This window comes from Tachysurus vachellii, chromosome 9 (assembly GCF_030014155.1).
Source record: "Tachysurus vachellii isolate PV-2020 chromosome 9, HZAU_Pvac_v1, whole genome shotgun sequence".
In the NCBI taxonomy this organism is placed as follows: Eukaryota; Metazoa; Chordata; class Actinopteri; order Siluriformes; family Bagridae; genus Tachysurus; species Tachysurus vachellii.
Window position 1 is genome coordinate 15,131,168 of NC_083468.1, and position 22,215 is coordinate 15,153,382.

Here is a 22,215-nt window from a genome sequence, read left to right on the forward strand (position 1 = left end):
CAAAAAAAAACAAACAAAAAAAAAAACGACATTTTGGTATAAGCCAGGCTTATTAGTGTTACAGATCGACTACAGTCTAAAGCCCCGTTCACACTGCAAGTCTTAATGCTCAATTCGGATATTTTGCTCAGATCTGATTTTTTTGTTTGGCTGTTCACATTACCTTTTAAAATGTGGCCTATATCAGATAGTGTGAACTGTTTGCTGTTTCGAACTGACCCGCATGCGCAAACGAACAACAACAATGACGTCACACACAGCACGCCGTTGCGCTAAAGTTTGCGAGGTTATGGAGGAAGTAAGCATTTTCGCTTTTCTTTCTAAATTTTTGTATAATGGCAGCACAGAGACGCAGTGTTTAGAAAATTTTCGCATGTTGAGGGCAACTTTTGATTTGATCCATTTTGTAGGCGTAGTCACGTTTGTGTGCGTACTCACCGGCGCATAATTGTGACGAATGTCGATGTAGATTGATGTAAAAGTCGCATCAAATCCGCCTTGGTTGTTCACACTGCGGCCACATTGGAAAAAATCTGATTTGGGTCTGATTCAGGACCACATATGGAAGTGGTCTGAATCTGATTTGAAAAAACTCAGATCTGGGTTAGAGTTGAGTGTTCACACTACTCCTGAAGAAGTCTGACCTGGTCACTTGACCCCCCCCCCAAAAAAAAAAAAAACAGATTTGGGCCACTTTTACCTGCAGTGTGAGCAGGGCTAAACTTCACAGTCACATATAGCCTCATGAGTAGAGTAAATCTGAGGTGAACACTAAAGGGAAATAGCATACATTTGTTCATTTACACAGGTTATTTGGCTTAATCGATATTTGCATTCAGTATCCATAACTTTGCTTTAAAATTTATTTAAAAATGAAAATAGTCCAGTCTTAATACATTAATTTTTTTAAAATTATTATTTTCTTTCATTCCTTTCCATTGGTTACAGAACAAATGTAATGATTTAATAATGATTCAGTGAGAAGTGGCATTTACAGGCAGGCAAATCAGAAATAGTAGCACCTGCTGAACCAATCACTTAGAAAGAATTTAGCACAGCATGCACCGACAACTGCCACATGAAAAATGGTTTGAAACAGCAGAGTTGCAAGCCTGAAACCGTGGAGTGGAACAGTGTGGCATATCAGGGGATCTTAATAAGCTTCTTCATAACAGATGCACACACAAACAAATAAATGAACAAACATACATGGACACACACTCAGCACACCAAAAAACACCTAACATGGAAGTGAAAAGTAAACACCTAAAGTGGATGATCGCAGGTTTTTTCCTTGTTGACGAATAACACATTCATAATATCTAGCCAATTCAAAGTCCCAGTTCTGTAACTAGATTCTTTGAACAGATGAAACCAACTTTTTTTTTTTTTTTTTTTACTTTTTTAACTTAAAGGTTTTTTTTTAACTTAAAGGTTAAAAAGAATAATGGGAAGAGAAGAATACGGAAAAGGAAAGAAAGAAGGAAAGATCAAGCTCATGATCCAAACCATTCCACATCATTTGTCATCATGGTAGAGGCAGGGAAATAGCATGGGCATATATGAGTGCCAATGGAACTGGGTCACTGGGTGTTTACTGATGATGTGCAAGTAACAGGATGAATTCTGAAGTGTATAGAGCTAAAATTTCTGCTCAGATTTGGACAAATGCTGCAAAACTGTCAAGACAGTGCATAGTACAGATCTATAATCACTCAAAACATATAAGCAACTCAATATGTCTTTAGACAAAGAAATGGACTGTTCTTAAATGGCTGAGTCAGTCATCTGACCTCAACCCAGCTGAGAATAGTTTTCACTTTGTGAAGACCAAAGTGAAAACAGAAAGACACAAACAAACAGCAACCGATGTCTGCTGCAATAAAGACCTGACAAAAGATATCAAAGAAAGAAAAACTCAATATTTGGTCCATTGGTTCTTGATCTCAACTAGTCAATGATTATAAGAGTTATAAAGCAATAAAAATAGTCCTTATATTTAAAATTATGTTAGTTTTTTTAATTACTTTTGAGCTTGTGAAAATGGAGAGAATAAACTGACTGTAATCCTTAAATGTGTAATGCAAACCTGAATTAAAGCTAAAACTCTACAGTTCAATGACACTTATTTGATGATGTCTTTATTTCAAATCCATCTCTATGGTGTATAGATGGAGGATAATAAAAACTGTAGCACCGTCAAAATACTTATGAACCTGAATGTATGTACCTTTCCTCTTATAGCAATTATCCTCATAAAAAATAAAGATTTTTGAAATCCAAACAGCATTTTTTGCTATTGGACAAACATTTGACCAAATACAATATGAGGTTTCAAACGTAAAATGCCGACCATCACCTTTAGGAAATATGAAACAGTTTCAAATTTTATATAGACAATGTTGTGGATATTTAAGGTCATAAATAAAATTAACTATTAATCACACTTCAATAGCAACCAGCAGTTTGGGCAGGTTGTATAAAAACAATGAAAGCAACTCACAAAATTCAATATTTTAATCAGATGAGGCCATAATTCTTTATGGTCATGCACACCATCAGCATGTTTGTCGATAATTAAGCTTACTTCTTTACTGCTGTTTCTACAGAGGCTATATCAAATGTTGTTAGTTTACCTATGTTTTGCATAATTAAGCAGTTTTTAAGTTTTTTTTTATATATATTCATTACTGCTCATTTTTATGTCTCTAATTCTACAGTTGATTCTTCTTCCACTTTCGGCTTTTCCTGTCAGGGGTCCCCACAGCAAATCATCAGTTTCCACCTAGCTCTATCCTTAGCATCCTCTACTCATGTCGCATTTAACAAATCCATATATCTCCTCTTTGTCCTTCCTCTTGACCTCTTACCTGGCAGCTCCATCTCCAAATTCCTTCTACCAATAGAACCATCTCCATCCTCTGTACATGTCCAAACCATCTTAATCTAGCTTCTCTGACCTTGTCCCCAAAACAGCCAACCTGAGCTGTCCCTTTTATGTGCTCATTCCTAATCCTGTCCATCCTCGTCACTCCTAAAGAGAACCTCAACATCCTCATCTCTGCTACCTCCATCTCTGCCTCATATCTTTAAATCACTGCTACAGTCTATAACCCATACAGCATAACTGGTCTCACTACTGTCTCATACACCTTTCCTTTGATAATTCTACAGTTGATTATAGATTCATAATCTTATTGAGATTACAAACCTGTTTTAGTTTTTGAATTGCATTTTATGTAGTTTGTACAATAACAACAAACTCTAAAGCTGTGCATACTCCATTTAAACATATGCTGAAAATTAACAAGAATTTTTTCAAGGTTGAGCAGAAGCTCTACTAAATCTGATGCTCTATGCTCTCTTGACTCACCACAATCCTACTCAGCTTCCTGGACTCAGGGAGCATGTCTGAGTCCAGTGTGACAGCCCACACTGGGATTACAGAGGATCAGAGCTGACAGGTAGCATTGCTGCAGATCTTTTGGGACACGGCTCAATGACACCCACTACATCACACTATCTATTGCTGACAATCTCCACAGGTATAATGGAAAGCATGGAGCAAATAAATTAGAAACAATGCTTCACTCTCATATATTCACCTGCTGGATCCTCAACCATGGTATAGGTTCATAAATATCAACCTCTGTTATCAAACTGAATTCCAAAGTGCATTTTCAACCTGCATTCTAGCTCTACAATTTGTAAAAGAATAGACAGAAGAGGAGAAATGAGAAGATGGTGTTGGACTACTGAACAGAAGGTCATGAGTTCAAATCCCAGATCCAACAAGGTGCCAGAAATGTAAAAAAAATAAAATAGGAAATTTAGTAAAATTTGCATTGTAAGGTTCATTCAATATTCTGAAACGATCTGTTACCCTGTAAAAATCTACTGTTACCCTGACCAGGCAATGTGTGGTTACTGAACATAGACGAGTGAATACCCTTTCCTCTGTTTGTGGAATATTTTGTGTTTTATATTATTTGGATTAATTCTAATTATTTGATATAAAAGAAGATCTTGCTGGTTGTGCCAATCTGGCAACCCGTTCATTAGCTGTTCTGGTTCCAGCTTCTGCAGAGCAAGCATAGGTCAGTGTGATTTCTGCCTATTTATGACCACCTCATGCAATAAGTCTACAAAGATAAATGGAGCAATGATTGCACTGCCCCATGACTGCAAAAAGAAAAGAGAGCAAATTAATGAAACATCATCTTAGATCTGTCAAAAAGCAATATTGTTTAAATCATTGGTCACTTAAAAGAGGTAATTATGATTTCAACAGAGTTTAAAATGAGGCTGTGAATGAGGACTTTATGAACATTAACATTTATCTAAGGGGCTCTGCTTCAACTTCCACTATGGATGAGCTGTCAATGTAGTTAATCATAAATACAATACAGCACACTTTAATATCAGCTTCAGTCTCCATAATAGCCAATACAGGGTTTGGAGTCATGGAATTAATGACATGGATAACTCAAGTAGGTCTTCACAGAAAATGACTTTTTTCCCTAAATAAAATATTTCTGCTTCATAGAGTGTTACAGTCATGCAAGTACTTTCTTTGCATTTATATATATTAGAAATAGATTAAACTGAATTTTTTAACCATTGCAAGAATTTTGGGGGAAACTTGCCAAATTAACACAAAAACAAGGATTTGATTTTCATTACACTGACTCTATCCACTACAGTGAGACACTGTAACTAACTGGAGGAGAAGATAAGGATTGTAGTCTTTTCTGAGTAAACAGAGTGGATATAACTGACATTGTGCACTTGTAATAATAGAACGGGAAAGCAGCAGGTAAGGGAATATTACTCTCTCCTTGTCTTGTTCTAATCTTGCTCTTTTGTTCTGACAGGAGGTATAGAGCTACTGACATTAGTGCTCTTACTAAGCACATTATGTGCAGTCAGCTGTCTTTGATACTACTGTAGATGTCAAGAAATATGCTGCCATTTCCTAAAAAAAATAATAAAAAAAATACAAAAACAAACTTTTCTGTTTTAAAGAGGTATTTTGGTGTTATTAGGTGAAATTCGCTTTTATAGAGCATAGAACAAAAAATCTTTTAAATCTCAACACCAATAATGCTATATTCTCCAGCACTTATTTCCAATTTATATTATGAACTGACATAATAAAACATTGCAAATAATCTTATAGCCTGCCTGGGACTATTTTAGTTGCTACTATTTTAAGAAGTAATGAGTTGCTAAAATGCACTGAGAAATAGAGAGCAATATATATATGCAGCATATCTATAAATCTCACCCTTAGGAGTTTACCTTTAATCATGCTTCCTCTCTTGGCCCCGGAAACACAGGCAATGAAAGCAATTAAGGGCAAAGACTTTGAGACTATAGGTCCATACGGGTACATAGTTATTTTATTCTAAAAATGTCAAAAATGTCAAAAATGTTAAAATGTCAAATTTCTCATCTATATATCTATCTATCTATCATTCACCCACCCATCCATCCATCCATCCATCTATCTATCCAAATGTATTTTATAAATGATTAAAAATTACAAATGGTACGTAAGAATTCTAATTGACTTCATGCTGTTTGAGAAAGTACTGGAGCTGGAATAGCTACTTAACAACACTGCATTAAAATGCTTGATTTTAATTTAAACCCTTAATCATATTTGATTCTGGTATAAAAGATGTCATCTCTTCCACACAATAACACCTCAGAAAATAAGCTACAAATACAGTAGGCCTTCTAATTAATGCTCAGCTTGCCAATGCATGAATATTTTAAAAGCAGTATGAAAATATCACATTTGCATTAATAATTACTGCCAGCCCTCAACAGAAGCCGTGGCACTGGAAAGTAACAAGGACTTGAAGAGAAAATGTAATTACAATTGCAAGTCAAAATTACATTACTTAAAGAGGATACAGTGATAATTTGACAAGTCACAAGTTCATCAGATGAACAAGTAATCTCAGCAATCTCAGGGCAGTCCCATTTACTTATAAAAGAGAGAAAACTGAGCCAAATTCCTGAACCGATATAAGATACAGTCATTCAGGGGACTTTAGTCTGAGTTCAGTTATTTGAGTGTAGTAAGCAGCAATATAGAAATTATGAAATTAAGTTTTTAAGATAATCCGACAAAACTAGAGACTTGTGTGGTAAGGGAAGCACAGGAGTTTACATGTCATGCACAAAAACTGTTGTGTTTCAGTTATGTTAAGACTCTGAGCATGAACATGAGTGGGTTGTGTTTGTGTGATACCGGATTGTGCGAAGAGCAGTACTATGGTCATTGCCACAGTGTGAGATTTTAAAATAACCACAGTATTCCTTGCTGTATGTTTTTTGGCATGTAAATCATTTCACAGAAGACATCTTTTTAATCAAAGACATTGCTTATGTTAAGAGTAAAAGTGAACTCTAAGTGTAGCAGACGTTTGCTCAGTCAGCATAGCCTTCAAAATGTGGGCAATTTTCTTTAAGTGAGAGCTAAATAAACAAATAAATTATGGCAAATTGAAATGAAAAGCCTGATAGAATAGCCTCAGTATTGCATAGACAATACTGCTTGACTACTTCATTTAGTATAAAAATTTTCTATTCAAAAAATCCTTCAAACAGACTTCTGCTGCATTTCTCATCAGTAGATATAGAGTTTTTCCTACTTGCCTAAGCTTTATGCTTTGTGCCACTGTACCGCTAGGCCTCATGCAATAAATAAAATGTGCCGGCTCAAGCAATATTTCACAAGCTAGTGTATTAGAGAAAGTTCACAAATGGATGTAATGGTCACATTGTCACCAGGGGAAACCATAGCAGTAACAAATGTAGCCTAGCTAGTTTACACTGATCTAGACATCATCATTACCCGAAGCTTATAATATTACAGTTAATTTATTTTTTTAAACACATTTCTTTACTTTCATTTCATTTGAAAAGCTGCTTTCCCAACACTGATCTAGACATCATCATCATCACCGCCACCGTGACCAGCAGAAGCTTATAATACAAAATTTTATTGATTTAACACCTTTCTCCACTTGTCCTTTCTTTCTCAATTCCCCCTAACCAAATGGTTGAACCAATTAGAGGCAGGATCTCTGCAGGGTAGCATCCTAGTGGTGGCCTGCTACATAATCACCTGCCACGTGTCAGAGAGCATGTGTCATAGAGAAGGGAATAAAAAAAACAACAACAATCTAAACCAGCCCATACAGCAGAAGATGGAACAACCATCAGAAATCTTTCTTCCAGATGTTTATTTGAATGATTGATATCACATTTTATTTGACTTAGTTTTTCTGAAGTTTTCTGTTGATTCTCTTACATCATTAAATATATTGTATAAGATTCATTCATCTTCTACCGCTTATCCGAACTACCTCGGGTCACGGGGAGCCTGTGCCTATCTCAGGCGTCATCGGGCATCAAGGCAGGATACACCCTGGACGGAGTGCCAACCCATCGCAGGGCACACACACTCATTCAATCACACACTATTTTTCCAGAGATGCCAATCAACCTACCATGCATGTCTTTGGACCGGGGGAGGAAACCGGAGTACCCGGAGGAAACCCCCGAGGCACGGGGAGAACATGCAAACTCCACACACACAAGGTGGAGGCGGGAATCGAACCCCGACCCTGGAGGTGTGAGGCGAACGTGCTAACCACTAAGCCACCGTGCCCCCTATTATATAAGATATCAAAGAAAAAATGCAGTCTTCATTTTCCATTCTCCCAATTTTCTTGATATTATAAAACCCATGTACTCAAGAAAAATCTGGCAACCATGAAGCATGAAATATATGCAGTTTAAAAAGTATAATTTTAATTATCTAAATGAGTCACCCAGAAAATCGACTTAAGCAGCGGCGTAAACACAATTTTTTTCCACTTAAATATTTTGAACTAAAGTTGCCAAATCTGGGTAAAGCTCTTAATAGACACAATATAGAGCAAGATTCAAGAAGAATGCCGACATAAACATAGTGGTTTTCTTAGAGATATAAAATATAGTACATGTTATAGACAGATACCTTTAATATGAAAAATAACAAATTTCCTCAAAGTCTTTTAGTTTAATAATGAGAAACCATTCAGAATTTACAAGTTTGAGAATCTTCTCACCAAAAGCTTAAAAACATAAACACATATTTATTAAAGGTAATCAAATCTATGTATTCAACTATCATTTAAAAAGAGTGGCATCTTTTTAGTGCAACACATTTGTTTGAATAAGAAACATTGAGTGAGATAAGATTGGCATTAATGGCATTAGTTGCCATTGGAATGAAACATCTGAGATCTGTCTGAATCTATATCTCTATTACAAATGCACATTCATGAATACAAAGACAATTCCTAATTTCTGTTTCTTTTTATTCACTTTAAGCCCCTCACTAAGTTTCAGCTGCTCCTCTAAAAACATTAGGACTAAACAGGATTGTATTTGCAAAGAATAAATTTATAACATAAAAAACACAATGAGCACAGATGCACATTCACCCAGTCTCTCACAGACAAGCAATGTAAATATCTGACTTGCGTTTTGCTGTAGCTAAAGCATAGCAGTGCACTGAGGCATCTGACTGAGTGCCAGCTTGCACTAATGAGGAGTAAATACCAAACAGAATATTCAAGTAAAGCTTTGAAATGATGTGTTATATTTAGCAGAGTGGAAGCAACAGCCTTGATACCACATGTGTGGCTACACAAATTAGCGTGCACAAACACAACCACATACACACCCACACACACACCTCTGTACCTCTGAGACTGTTAATGTCAAAGACTAATCAGAGACTGAGTCCTATTTGAACCTTTTTTAAATTCTGTGATTATAGAACACCAAAATAATCCATTGGGTAATTAGTTAAACATGGTTACCTTCATTATAAAACCAAAGAAGTAAAGCAGAAACCAAAGAAGACCTGGAAGAATATCGACCTATTTCAAAAATAAGCCTCAGTAAATAATTGCACACATAAAGAACTCATACATTAATTAGCACTTGCTCCACTAACCTTCTTGGTGAAATCCATGGCTTTGAGGATGGAAAGGTTGAGTGTCTCCAGGGATGCAAGGACACCTTCGTAGTCCCCCATGTGCTTGGCAAAGTAGTCTGGATAATAAGGCAAACACAGGGATAAGAAGGAAAACAACCATTTAAGAGACCACTTTACAATGAAATTTAATTGAAATTCATACATTCAGTAACAAACCTAATTTACTGCCTAAATTTTGTGTAAGAATTTAAATGAATATATTCAAGAGATTTTCAGTCTTGGGGTGGGAGCAGACAGTGAGGTATACAGCTACCAGCACATGTTTCTGGTCAGGGTTGTAGTGGGTTATACTGTATGACCACATATTTTTTTTGGAGAAAGAGAAACACCTAAAAAGCACACCAGTACTACCTACCACCTATAGACTGTCAACACAGCAATACCATCATTCAGTCAACTAATCAACTAATTTCAGACATGTCAATGTTTATGATTGTTCGTTTTATTAGGTAAGTTATACATAGACTATTAACTTGTCCCTTTTGCTTTCAATTAATTTTGATAGTCCACTTTATAACAGTTATTAGATCTTATTGGATCATGTCTACACTATATCAAATTTTCTACAGCAACAATTTCATATACAGTTCTTGTTGATTCTATTGCTAGACTTTAAGTTCTTGTTAAAATGGCATTCAAACATAATATGATGTACTGTTGAGTATCAGTCTTTAGGCAGCACCAAAAAAGTCTTTATGATTTATAGAGTTTCTGAAGCAGATTACCCAAATACAGTTCTTATTATGTTTAGTTCAATTCTTATGTTTGTGTGTCCATTTATTAATTTACACATTTATTATCCACATGCAAGGGGGCACGGTGGCTTAGTGGTTAGCACGTTCGCCTCACACCTCCAGGGTTGGGGTTTGATTCCCGCCTCCACCTTGTGTGTGTGGAGTTTGCATGTTCTCCCCGTGCCTCGGGGGTTTCCTCCCGGTACTCCGGTTTCCATCCCCGGTCCAAAGACATGCATGGTAGGTTGATTGGCATCTCTGGAAAATTGTCCCTAGTGTGTGATTGCGTGAGTGAATGGGTGTGTGTGTGCCCTGCGATGGGTTGGCACTCCGTCCAGGGTGTATCCTGCCTTGATGCCCGATGACGCCTGAGATACAGTAGGCACAGGCTCCCCGTGACCCAAGGTAGTTCGGATAAGCGGTAGAAGATGAATGAATGAATGAATTGTCCACATGCAGATGTCTCTACAATGCTCCTGTGCATTTAGTGGACATTTTAGGGAGGGACACTTTGGGGAGGGACAAGTTGCTATTGCAACCGGGTTGGAGTTGGAAGCAAGCATGATGAAATTTACCACATTGTTCATGCAAAATAGCATCCATCCACATGCAATCTCTCTCACACTAAAACAACACACAGATACAGGCAGTGCTTTTGATACTCACCACAAAGTTCCTTAGTGTCAACATTACTAACAGATCACAAAAAAGATGGTAGCATAGGACAGAGAAGGAAAGGCAAGAGGAGACTGGGATAAGAGAAAGGAAGAATCCATACATGCAGATAAATTACAGGGATAAATGTCAAATTAGTTATACACATTCACTCTCACAGATCTTTAATGCATTGACTATGATCACTGAAATATGTCATTGGTCATTTGTGACTGAATGCACAATCCAAAAAATACATCCAAAGTGAAACAACACAAGTGTATGTGGGTGATGAATAGACAAAGAAAACCTCCCTTAAAGATCAACTTCTAAAGAAAAATGACTTATTATGTAAATCTGTTACTGTTACACACACACAGGCTTCATATACCAGCCTGAGCTAGCTGTGACTGATGCTGAATTCAAAGATAGGGTACTAAGTACTTTATATATAATAGGCAACTAGATCACCTCTGTTTACCTTTCTATAAAAAGTAGAATGATAAATATATGTTAATCAAGTAACAAGTATGATGGTAAACACTAGAAAGTGAGAGAGAGAGAGAGAGAGAGAGAGAGAGAGACAGAGAGAGAGGGAAAGCGAGAGAGAGAGAGAGAGAGAGAGAGAGAGAGAGAGAGAGAGAGAGAGACAGGGGGGGAGATAATGAAAAGGGCACAGCCAATAAAGACTTTAGAGGATAGCGATTCACTTGTCCTGTCTCCTATCCATCTGCCTTTTTCATCAGTGCCAGCTACCATTTTTCAACCCTCACTTTTGATCTAGGGATTATTTTTTTTATTCCTTTGCCCTCAACTTAAAATAGATGCACCACGGACAAAGAAAAGTAAAGTGGCACCTCACCCATCTCAACCTAAAAAAGAGCATAAAAAATAAGCATGACATTTGCTGTGACAGATAGAGACTGACATTAACCCCTGCTGACAAATCTTGTGGCACTCACTTTTTTGAGGCTCTTGAAGATTACCTCTTTACGCCAGCCTTTGTAATGTTAAAGCCTTAGCATTGAATGTCAGGAATAAAACTAAACTATGTTTTCTTGTTTAATATCAAATAAGCTAAATATCAAACCATGTTGTTCAGCCATAGTAAATCTATAAAATTCCATAGTAAAAATATGCTAGCAGTATCATTGTTAGATATGCAATAACCATATGATAATGTAACCATAGCAGCACAGAAAAAGGAACCATCTATTGTAATATAACAGTAAAATAATTGTAGTGTAATGGATGATTAAGACTTTCATGACCATAGAATTACCAAAGAAACAGGGAGTATAACATATAATATATATGTATAAAATACAGTATGAATATTCATTCAAATATTTATTTACCTCCTTCACCTCATCTCTTTAAGCACTGCATATACACATTTACTCTAGGAACTGTATTTATACAGTACTTTGTTACAATACTCTATAATCAGTGTTAATATCAAGTTTATTTATACTTTCCTCAGCAGTGAACATATTTCATATTGTTATTGCTAGGCTGGTTGTACCTCAGGCTATACACCAAAATGATTTACTTAATATCTTGATATCTTGCTGAAACAGATACAGTGAGTTAAATGTTTCACAATATTTTGCTTTATTGTTTGAGCTCAAGGTCAGTAAATTGTGCTTTCTTAGGTTTATAATATATAATATCTTGTCATATTGTTTTATTTCAACTATAGTAATCTCTTTTATTGCAGAAAACATATTTTATGTGAACAAATGATAACTAGCTGTTGTTGTTCAGGGAAAAAAATTATAAATTAAGTCTTCAAAATGATTTTCAGAATTTCATATAGATAAAAATCTGAATTTTTATGAGTTCATCAGTGTCTTTGGCCAGGTGAATGTAATAAATGTGACCTGGGACTCATTTACAGTACCATCTTAGGCCATTTCTAAGTTACAAGCTTATGTCTGTCAAACAGTGAAATATGATACCTTTCCATATCTACTGAGTGTTTTGAGAGTATTTACATAGAGGGTTTTGCTAGGTGGATGATAAAACTACCCAGAGAATAAGCCACAATAGAAAAGAAGAAGAGGACAAATCTAGATGTCTGCATGGGTTTCCAAACAGATGCCAGTAAGCACACTTGGAATGGAATTTCTATTTGTTTTAGGGCCATTACCCTGTCCACTAAAAGCTAAACACATAATCACAGTACTTTAAACACAGAAACTCAACTGTCTTCATCTGAAGTTATAAAATAATTAATTTTCTTATACTGATCTTATTCTTAAAATGTCCTATAAGTCCATTTTCTTTCTTCCAGTGGAATGGCACACCAGAATACTGCTAGCTAATTAAAATTCAAAGCAATACAGGCATCATCTTCAACCTTTTTCTCTCCTCTTTTCTCTCCTATATTTCTTTTCTCCCTATTATTCCTCGCTTCATCTCTTTAACCCTACCCCACAACATACACTGCCCCCACTCTTTATTTTTACTGCCCTCTTTGCCTTTGGGCTGTAGTGGTTCATTATGTCTTAAGAAATGTGCTGTGGAATTGGAGAACAAGTAGCACACTCTATTTTTACATAATTCATTCTGAAATGTGATTAAAGACAATGTACACAGTGGACCATCCCACCAGAGAGACTCTAAAACACACACACACACACACACACACACACACACACACACACACACACACACACACACACACACACACATACACACGCACACACAAATTTGATTGTTAAGGTTGAGAAAAATGTCACATGTACTGTAAATACAGTGGAGGGGCAATGTGAGAGTAGCTAGTAAGCTGCACTAAGAGCGATAAAAAAAAAAGAGAGAATAAAAACTGCAAAGAGAGGTTATGGGGTACCACCACCACTTGTTCTCTCTACCCTTTTCACAAATTTTCATTCTGTGTGTCAGCTTCACTGCTTTTCACTTGTTCACTTGTGAATGTGCTTTTTTATCACACTGCATTATCATCCTCTTCACTCATATTAAACTGGACATTCACCTGGTGTTATCAGAATCAATGGTATGGAAAAGATTCTCCAGTTCCTCTTCATTCAGGGTGCCGTCTGAGAAGAAGGCCTGGAACTCATCCAAGGAAAGCTTTCCATCATCTGCATGAAGACAGAGAGAAACTGAGAAAAGCATTTCAGCAACATACCCTGTATTTGCAGCTTTGGGACAGCCAGATGTTTGTGTTTGGATTCAAAATAAATATAATTGCAGGCCAACTTTAGACAACAGATGACAGTGTCCAGATTAATGCACATAGAGACATGGGATTTTACACCTTAATATATGTCTATGTTTTTTTTTATCAGCCTAAATAACAATTGTGTTGTCCAAACCAACTTCTAAAAAAAAGTAACACAAAAACACAAAAGATTTCAAAATGTAGTTACTTAATTCCAATAAAGAAAACCAACATTCAGAAACCAGGAGAGAAAAAATAAGTACACTCTATAATTCAGTAACATGTAGTTTAGCAACAATACTTTGAAGTAAACCTTTTCTGTGGGAGTTTTCAGTCTGTCAAATCTGTCATATCATGGAGAAATTATGGCCCACTCTTCTTTAGAACATTGCTTCTGTTTAATGATGGTTGATGGTATACACACAGCATTCATAAGACTCTACCACAGCATCACCACAGGGGTTGAGCTCTGGACTTTGACTTCCAGCACTTTGACGTTTTTCTTTTTTTCTTTAGCAATGTTATTTTTTGATGTTGATTTTCTGACATAAATTGATCATTATTCCTTTGCATAACCCAGTTAAAGCCCATCTTAAGCTATTGGACAGATGGCCTCACAATTGTCTGAAGAATATTCTGGGGATCATTGTTCAAGTTCAATAACTTCGTTATTGTCTCAATGACCGCATAGCTCTTGGGTTTTTCTTTCTATGTCTTTCTTTGGACTGAATTTACTGGGCTCATGATCCAAATCATACCACATCATCTGTTAAACATAGTGCAGATGTCTATGGCTGCCAGTGGAATTGGGTCACTGGTATTTATCGATGATTAAAGTAGCACGATGAATTCTGAAAAGTGTAGAGCTATACTTTCTGCTCAGATTCAGTCAAATGGTGTAAAAATCATTGGTAAGTGCTTCACAGTGCAATAGTATAATGAACAATACTGTGAAAGTGACCTGAGTTTTATAAAGCAAATCAAAAAAACTAATGTGCTTAATCAGTCACCTGACCACAACCCACTTGAGCATGCGTTTTACTTAGTGAAGACATAACTGAAGGCAGAAAGTTCAACAGAGGATCCGAAGGCATGGCTACACATCTCAGTAGATGAAGCTTCAGTCTCTAACTGTAAAGGATTTGCATCCAAGTAATAAAGAAATTCTTATATTTATTATAATGTTAGTTTGTCTTATTAATTTTGAGTGCAATATTAATGCAATACCTTTGTCAATCCATTTAAATTAAAATGTGAAAGACTACATTCACTCACATTACCTTATTTTAAATCCATTGTGGTGGGGTTCAGTGGCAAATTGACAAAATTGTGTTAACCGTATATGCTGAGCATAATACATGTCATTACTAAGCCTACTAAGCACCTTGCTATTACGCATCTCTGGTTTTCTGGTTTTTTCCCCATAGTCTTGTCTAGTTTATGCTGCTTGCTGATTGCCTGACCTTTCCCTGTTTTTCAATTATGATTCTATTTAACCCTTTGGATTTGTCTGCCTGCAATTTCAATACACTTCACTTAATTGCAATTGCATATGTTTCTGCTGCATGACAATCACTGGATATAGGGGTTTAAACAGAGTGGGCCATGAAATTGAGTAAATGTAAAATATTATTCATTTGGGACAAGATTTCCAGAGAAATTGTAGAGAATAAGTATGTACTGTGTAAACATGAAATGTATGCAAATAACACCTTTGCTAGGAACTCAATAATATGCCTCCTAGAACCCTTATTCCTTTGACATACACTTTTAAATGTAGCCTGTACTGAATTGCCTATTTTTTGACAAATATTGGGATCTTTTGATCATTTGAAAAAACAAAAGGTGCCATGTTCTGAGATGATCTATCGTGTCATGCGTGTTTTGATTTCAAGCCTCTTAAAAAGAATGCTTTTGGAGGGGACTGTAAATTCCCTGGGGTTATTTTTACTAATTTTATAGAAGCTTAAAGAAAATGTCTTACAGAAGCGGGAAGACATAGTCTGTAAAACTTACTGCCAGGACTAGAGATAAACCAGTAATAATTACATTACCCCACCTCCCCATGTAAAACTAATCCAATCTGAATAGGGCTTAAGAGGAACCTTGCAATGAGAGAGATCAATGAAATTTGCACTACTCTGGATCTGCTTCTTCTCACTTAGTAGACAGAATCTACTGCTCAGTTGATGGTGCAGGATTTGAAAGAGAAGCTTATAGATGTCCCAGAAGTACCGCACTGGAAAATGAGTGGAAATGTCGACCAGCTATTAATTATCAGTGCAGACACTGACTCACAGTCAGAAAGGATGAAGATGGAAACATGTCATGATTATATAAATTATATACTCTAGACAGGCCGGCGGTAGTTTGACAGTCAGAATGCTGATTCCACTATTGTACCTTTTATTGTAATGCCACTACTATTGATTCAGTAGAGAAAATTCATCACTTGGTGGAAGACTACCCTATCCCCCAAAACTAACACACAGTAATATGAGCCTAGGATGAACCTGGGGACTCTGGATCTGAGAGAGAGCAACCAGTGCCAATGATACTTTAATGCTATTGATCAGTATTGTTCAAAAAAGCATGCTGTCTAACACTCTTCAGGAATGTGTGTGTACAAAGAATATGTGTATATAATCACTGCTTACAAAAATAAGGCAAGACTTAATCATAACTGTATAACACAAAATCAATTAAACCTCAGGGATATAAATCTGTTCAGTTAGGAAACAAACATAATTGTGACTTGTATCATACTGTATGGCACTAAATATTTCAGTGCTTGTAAGTTAGGGTGACTGAAAAGTGTGTGTGTTTTGAGTGTGTCTCTGTCTATGCAGCAGACTGCAGGGCCACAGACATGCTGCTTTGTACAAAAGGAAGGCAATTAACACTTTCCAATCTCAGCTGCAGCCTTACAAATCAAAGCCTCCTAACAGAAGTAACAAGCAGAGTGTTTCCTTTCTCCCTCTCTCATCTTCAACTCATAATATTTTCCGGGAGAACAGGAGGAAGGGGTAGGGTGGCTGGTTCCTATAGCAACCAAGCACTGAGAAGCTGACCCTCTTTTTTGTTCTCGGTTGTCACTTTTTCACTCCCTACATCATTCTTTTTTTTCCAGGTTTGTCTTTCTCTATTCCTTCAGTAATTATTTCAAATAAATAAAAAATGAGTTAAAAATTGTGCACTGAGTGATTACTGCACTGTCAAAAATATTAGATCACTTAGTTATTCTCCTCCCTACCAAAATATATTATAAAGAAATGAATGATTACTACCAGTCCTAAATCAATGACATTGCTTATAGTAGCCTACAACATTATACTTAAATTAATATGTCTGATAATTATATTTGTGATTTAAAAAACTATGATAGGTATGCGACTGATCCTAGGGTTGCTATACTATCTTGCATTTAATCAGAATGCATCTGTTTTGTGTCTTTCATGCTCCTGAGTAGCAATCAGTAGCCATTTAATTATTAAGCTGTAAAGTAGTAGCAGTAAAGTGCTTTTATGTGCATTCGCATAAAAAGGTCTATTTTTGGTGAGCGATCATAGAAAAGGAACTGAAATTTAACCCTTTTAACCAGCCTGTTTTATATATTTGCTTGTCATAAAGCCACTTGTCATTAAGTAACTGCAGGTAAAATTGTAAAATTGAAAATAAACAAATATAAAATGTATGTCACAATTTTTCCAGGTCACATTTTTGATAATAAGCTTTATACAGTGAAACTGAAAATAAGTGATTGAAACTGTATTATAATATTTGTTTCATTGGGTGTGCCTATTATGAAATACTAAAGTCAGAATATATATCTGTTCACCTTTGTGTATAACAATCATTTAATTGTCCAATTGTTTGTGCACACGGACCACATCACAAAAATGTGCTTTTAATAACCTCTACTCTTCTGGGAGGGCTTTGATTGGAGAGTGTGGCTGTAGGAATATGCCCATTCATCCACAACCACATTAGTGAGGACAGGCACTGATGTTCGGACAAGAAGGCCTGAAGTGTAGTCAAAATTCCAGTTACTCAAAAGAGTGTTCATTGGGGTTTAGGTCAGGGCTCTGTGCAGGCCATTCAAGCTCTTCCACTGACTCCACAATTTAAATACTAGTTTAGATTAAAGATGCACCTAATTTAATTTCATCCCATATATACAAAACTGTATGCCAATATCCTGCCTTAATTGTGTACTTCAGAGACTTGAATATATAATCAGACAATGTAGCCTGCTAATTCTTGGTAGTGAAGATTAATGGCATTGATGGTGAGCAAAATTATAGAGGTCAATAAACAGTGCAGCTTGTCTGCATTTAAATGTAATTACATGTTTTTGGATAGAATAATCAACATCTATTTGAATAAACATCCAATTTTGTTTGTCTGAAAACTGAAAATCAGTGGGTAGGGTCCTTTGAGACATTGAGTTCTTTTGTTATAACAGATGAGTATACAACATTATACACCCCCTCAAATGCCATTTCATATTTTGCAGTATGGATAAAAAGGCAAATTCACTTTCACTTTATAATGTGTGGGATTGAAAGTGAAACATGAGATATGAGAGGAAGGTAAAAAAAAAAATTTTATACACATATATGAAGACTCATTCCTAAATACTGTACACTTTGTGGTGAGCTATCAATGAAAAGACTCTCTTAATCCTTTTGTTTTGTGGCCAAACTCCAATTAAGCAACAGCCAGGTGTAGAGAACACCATGGCAACACCATCAGGACCTAATGGTGGAGCTGCTGTAACCAGAGGAAACGGGCAAATTAAGCTTGGGAAGGCAGAGACAATGAAGGAATGTCTCACAATTAATAATGAAGCGTACTTCTAGAGTGGTATGAAAAATTGTGTAAAAAAAAAATAGTGTAAAAAATTGTTTGATATCTTTGAGGGGTTTGAGCAGAAGCTTTGTGCAATATTCTCAAAATAACAGATTTTCAGAAATAACAATCAATAACAGTGAATATGCCCTCATTGAGTTTTTTGTAATGGAGATTTATGTTATTCATAGCATTAGGGAATGGCTCCTTGTCACAGACAAACCCATTTTTCTCTGAGTACACTTATTGACTGCATTTGGTTTACGGGCAGAAAGCTGCTGCTGCAGCACTACATTCACTTTGTGTGAGCATTCTTGGAACTGCATGTAGAGAGATATAGCTAGACAAATGCAACGATCAATGATCTATACAACAAGCAGTTGCTAGAACACAGCTCTGGATTCAGGCTGTGCCACTGGCTGTTAAATTGATCATAACTCCATTTTAGACAAGGTTTTTTATCGCGAGACATGCCAAGACAAGACAGTAGAATATAAGCACTTCTACTCCATTAAGAACATTTTTAACTGGCAGGTTGTGAAGGTGTACACACAGATACACTGATAAACACATAGACATGCACTCTGACATCTAATTAATTGACATCTAAATGTCACCCGGACTGAGACCCCAGAGAGCACTGGCAAAATATCCGCAGGATCAGAGCAGGATAACACAAGCCTAACCCACTCTCATTAGGGGGAAAAAGGAAAGGCCACACATTCACACATGCACAGAGATTACATGAGTACAAAGGAGCACAAAGTACTAAAGGTATACATTAGCACAAATTTTTATATAAGCCTTCCATCAATCTCTGTCAGCCAAGTGTTTGCCACCTACTTCAGAAATAACATATTGAAGGTGTACTAATAACATGCTGCTGAACATTTAACAGTAAGCTTAACTGAAATAAATATAGGGCACTCTTTTCTTCACACTTTTCATTTGCATCATTAGAAATTTACAAAAAAAAAATCCTCTCAGTAGATCAAAAAGGAATAGAATGTAATAAACTTTAAATTTACTTAATGTTTAAAGTATGTCTAGTTTTGGACATCTTTAAGGGGTTGATGACACGAGGTTTGTTATCAGGAATATTATAATGTAGACCTTAAAATCACTGGTGTGACTCGTACAGCGCATGCATCAGTACTGATCTGATGAAGGTTCTAATTTGGTATTCCACATGAATGTACAGTAGAATCTGTCTTTTAAATTAAAACCTCCTGTAGATTGTAATTACATTTTTTTTTTTTTTGGAAAATCAGCGCTGTACAAAATGTATATACTTAATTCTTTATAACAAGCTAAAATGAGAGGCTATTAGCATGTATTTTTCCAGAATATTGGAATATTTCCAGGGGTTTCACAGCAACAGTGTAAATATTTGTGCAATCATAACATTAATGTTTTATTTATAAATAGTTCTGCCATGTATATTGATTTTCCCCCAAACAGTGATTATTATTTTTTTTTTATATATATATATATTATGGGCTGCTATTTTGTGTAGATTCATGACAAATTCCTAATGAACACTTTTTAACACTACAAACTGTGGAAAAGTGCATATTTATTCACAGCAAAAAACACTGTGTAAATAATTACACAAAATTATATTTTTCATAATGTAATTATAAATATTATGAATAATTGATTTGTTATTGGAATGTTTATCAGTTTTGTAATTAATATATATTTTTTACACATTTAAAAAATGGTGACTATATTTTTGGTCCAGTCCAATTGACACTGGATTGCATGTAAAATGCCATATTACCTAAAACGAGTCTTTAAAGCAAAACAGTATTTTATTATACCCAGTATTTTAGTCTCTCACTGGCTGTGTTCTATTTAAGGGCAGTGAGGTCAACTTTGACTCTGCACATAGCAGCAAGCTCGTGTTGTACTGACTTCTTTGTTTGGTTTGTTATTAAAAATATATGAAGTCAGCTGTAAGCACAGAGAAGTTTGAGCAAAAAGGTCAGATCAATGATTCACTCCTATTTTCTTAGATTTCTCTTGACACTGACTGGATAGGCGTTTGTTATTTGTAGTTTGGGATTAGAAAATTTAAGCCTTTGTATGTATTATATTTTTGGTGTGAACCATATGTAAGAGGATGGTACATACATAATTAATTGCACACACTTCTGTTTAAAAGCAGTGACAAATAAATCAGATCCAAACATGACTCAATAATGTACTACTCAGGAAATTATGTATTGTAAATCTGTGGCATCTGTTCAGGTTGAGCCTAAATTCTCTTACCACAGACACCTTGTGGAAAACAGTGAAGAGTAAAGAAGGTCTGAACTTTCAGTGCATAGGGGTGGGGTGGTGGGGGTTGGGGCGGATTGGGGATTGGTTGGGGTAATGCATGCTCTCTTTTTCAACTCAGGTTTCTGATGTGATACACCACACTGTTCCAAGGGCTCCAGTGCCAGCATGGTAGCACATAATCCGGATGATGAGGCGCCAGTCTGCTTTGGCCCAAAGAAGTACAAGAGCAAGCCTCATCAGCACACAGAATGTGTGAAATACCACTAAAGCTGTGGAATGCGAGGAAGCCAACATGCTTTCAGTGTTTTAAGTGAGATATGCTAAAATAGAAATGAATCTCTTTCCCACTCCCAGCAGACAGAGCTTCAGTGTGGCATAGGGTTAAGAAACATCAGGATTACAATTTCTATTCTGACCCCCTACATCTGAAGTAGTTAAACATTTTATGGTAAAACCCCATCATAAGGTATTATTCACATTTGTAGAAAGGTTTATTATGTATTATTATTTAACTGAACATAATACATGTGTTCAACGGTGTTCAACATTATTCCAACATTGCTTTTTTAATTTATTATAAATGTTATCATCAAAAAATCATACAAATTTGACAATATTCCAATATTGGTTAAGAATATTAAGGCATATACTTATAGAAATACTGATCATCTTGTTTTCTTTAAAAAGAGAATTTTAGTTTATTTATTATATAGTATTCAAACTTTCCACATTATATCAGGGTTGATATAATGAGAAATACAACAGTGGAAATGTGTTGGATTTAATTAATTAAAAATATTTAATTAATTTAAAATCAACTTATAATAATTTGCTGACAACCTGTAAAACATATGTAGAGTAAATTACTATAAAATTCTTACATACTACAAAACAATACATAATCCAATACATTTTCCTGATGCAGGATACAACTGGGTTGAAGCGCATTGCTTAAGAACCCAACCACTTTGAACAACACTTCCAATCTACAATCGGAGCCTTAACCACTAAACCACCACAACTAGCACTATCTTGCCTTGCTGTAAAATCAACAGTAGATATCAACAGTGTAAAAGTGTTGCGATACTGAATTTCTTTATCAATGGCAGTGATACAGATGTGATGTGTTATAAGCACTACTTAGTATAGTGCCTTATGAATACATGTTCAGTACATGCTATATACAGATCATAACAAAGATGCCCTTCTGAGAAACTAATTTATATTAAACTGGCCAGGACTACACTAATCAAAGATTTAGAACACTGAAGGGCCCTTTAGTTGTCCTTCTGTAGAATATATTAAAGGTTCTATAGCAGTGTACAAAGTTCTTTTGCTATTTTGCACACCACTTTCCAATACATTCAATACCTCATCAAAATGCTGCTATTACAATTAAGTGTAGATATTTTTTCACAATGTACTTTTTTGTCTTT

The 22,215-nt window shown here is 35.8% G+C and overlaps 2 protein-coding genes across 2 annotated transcripts in view; one reads left to right on the forward strand and one right to left on the reverse strand.

Annotated features, from left to right (window-relative positions):
• The window catches only part of mbtps1 (membrane-bound transcription factor peptidase, site 1), a 252,276-nt gene that overhangs the window by 67,125 nt on the left and 162,936 nt on the right, over positions 1-22,215 (forward strand). The window lies entirely within an intron of this gene.
• Positions 1-22,215, reverse strand: part of necab2 (N-terminal EF-hand calcium binding protein 2) — a 66,144-nt gene that overhangs the window by 27,227 nt on the left and 16,702 nt on the right. The window contains exons 3-5 of the mRNA XM_060878609.1: positions 13,454-13,562; positions 10,468-10,493; positions 9,026-9,123 (exon numbers count right to left, since the gene is read on the reverse strand). Coding sequence (XP_060734592.1) covers positions 9,026-9,123; positions 10,468-10,493; positions 13,454-13,562 — 233 coding nt within the window. The remainder of the gene's footprint in view (positions 1-9,025; positions 9,124-10,467; positions 10,494-13,453; positions 13,563-22,215) is intronic.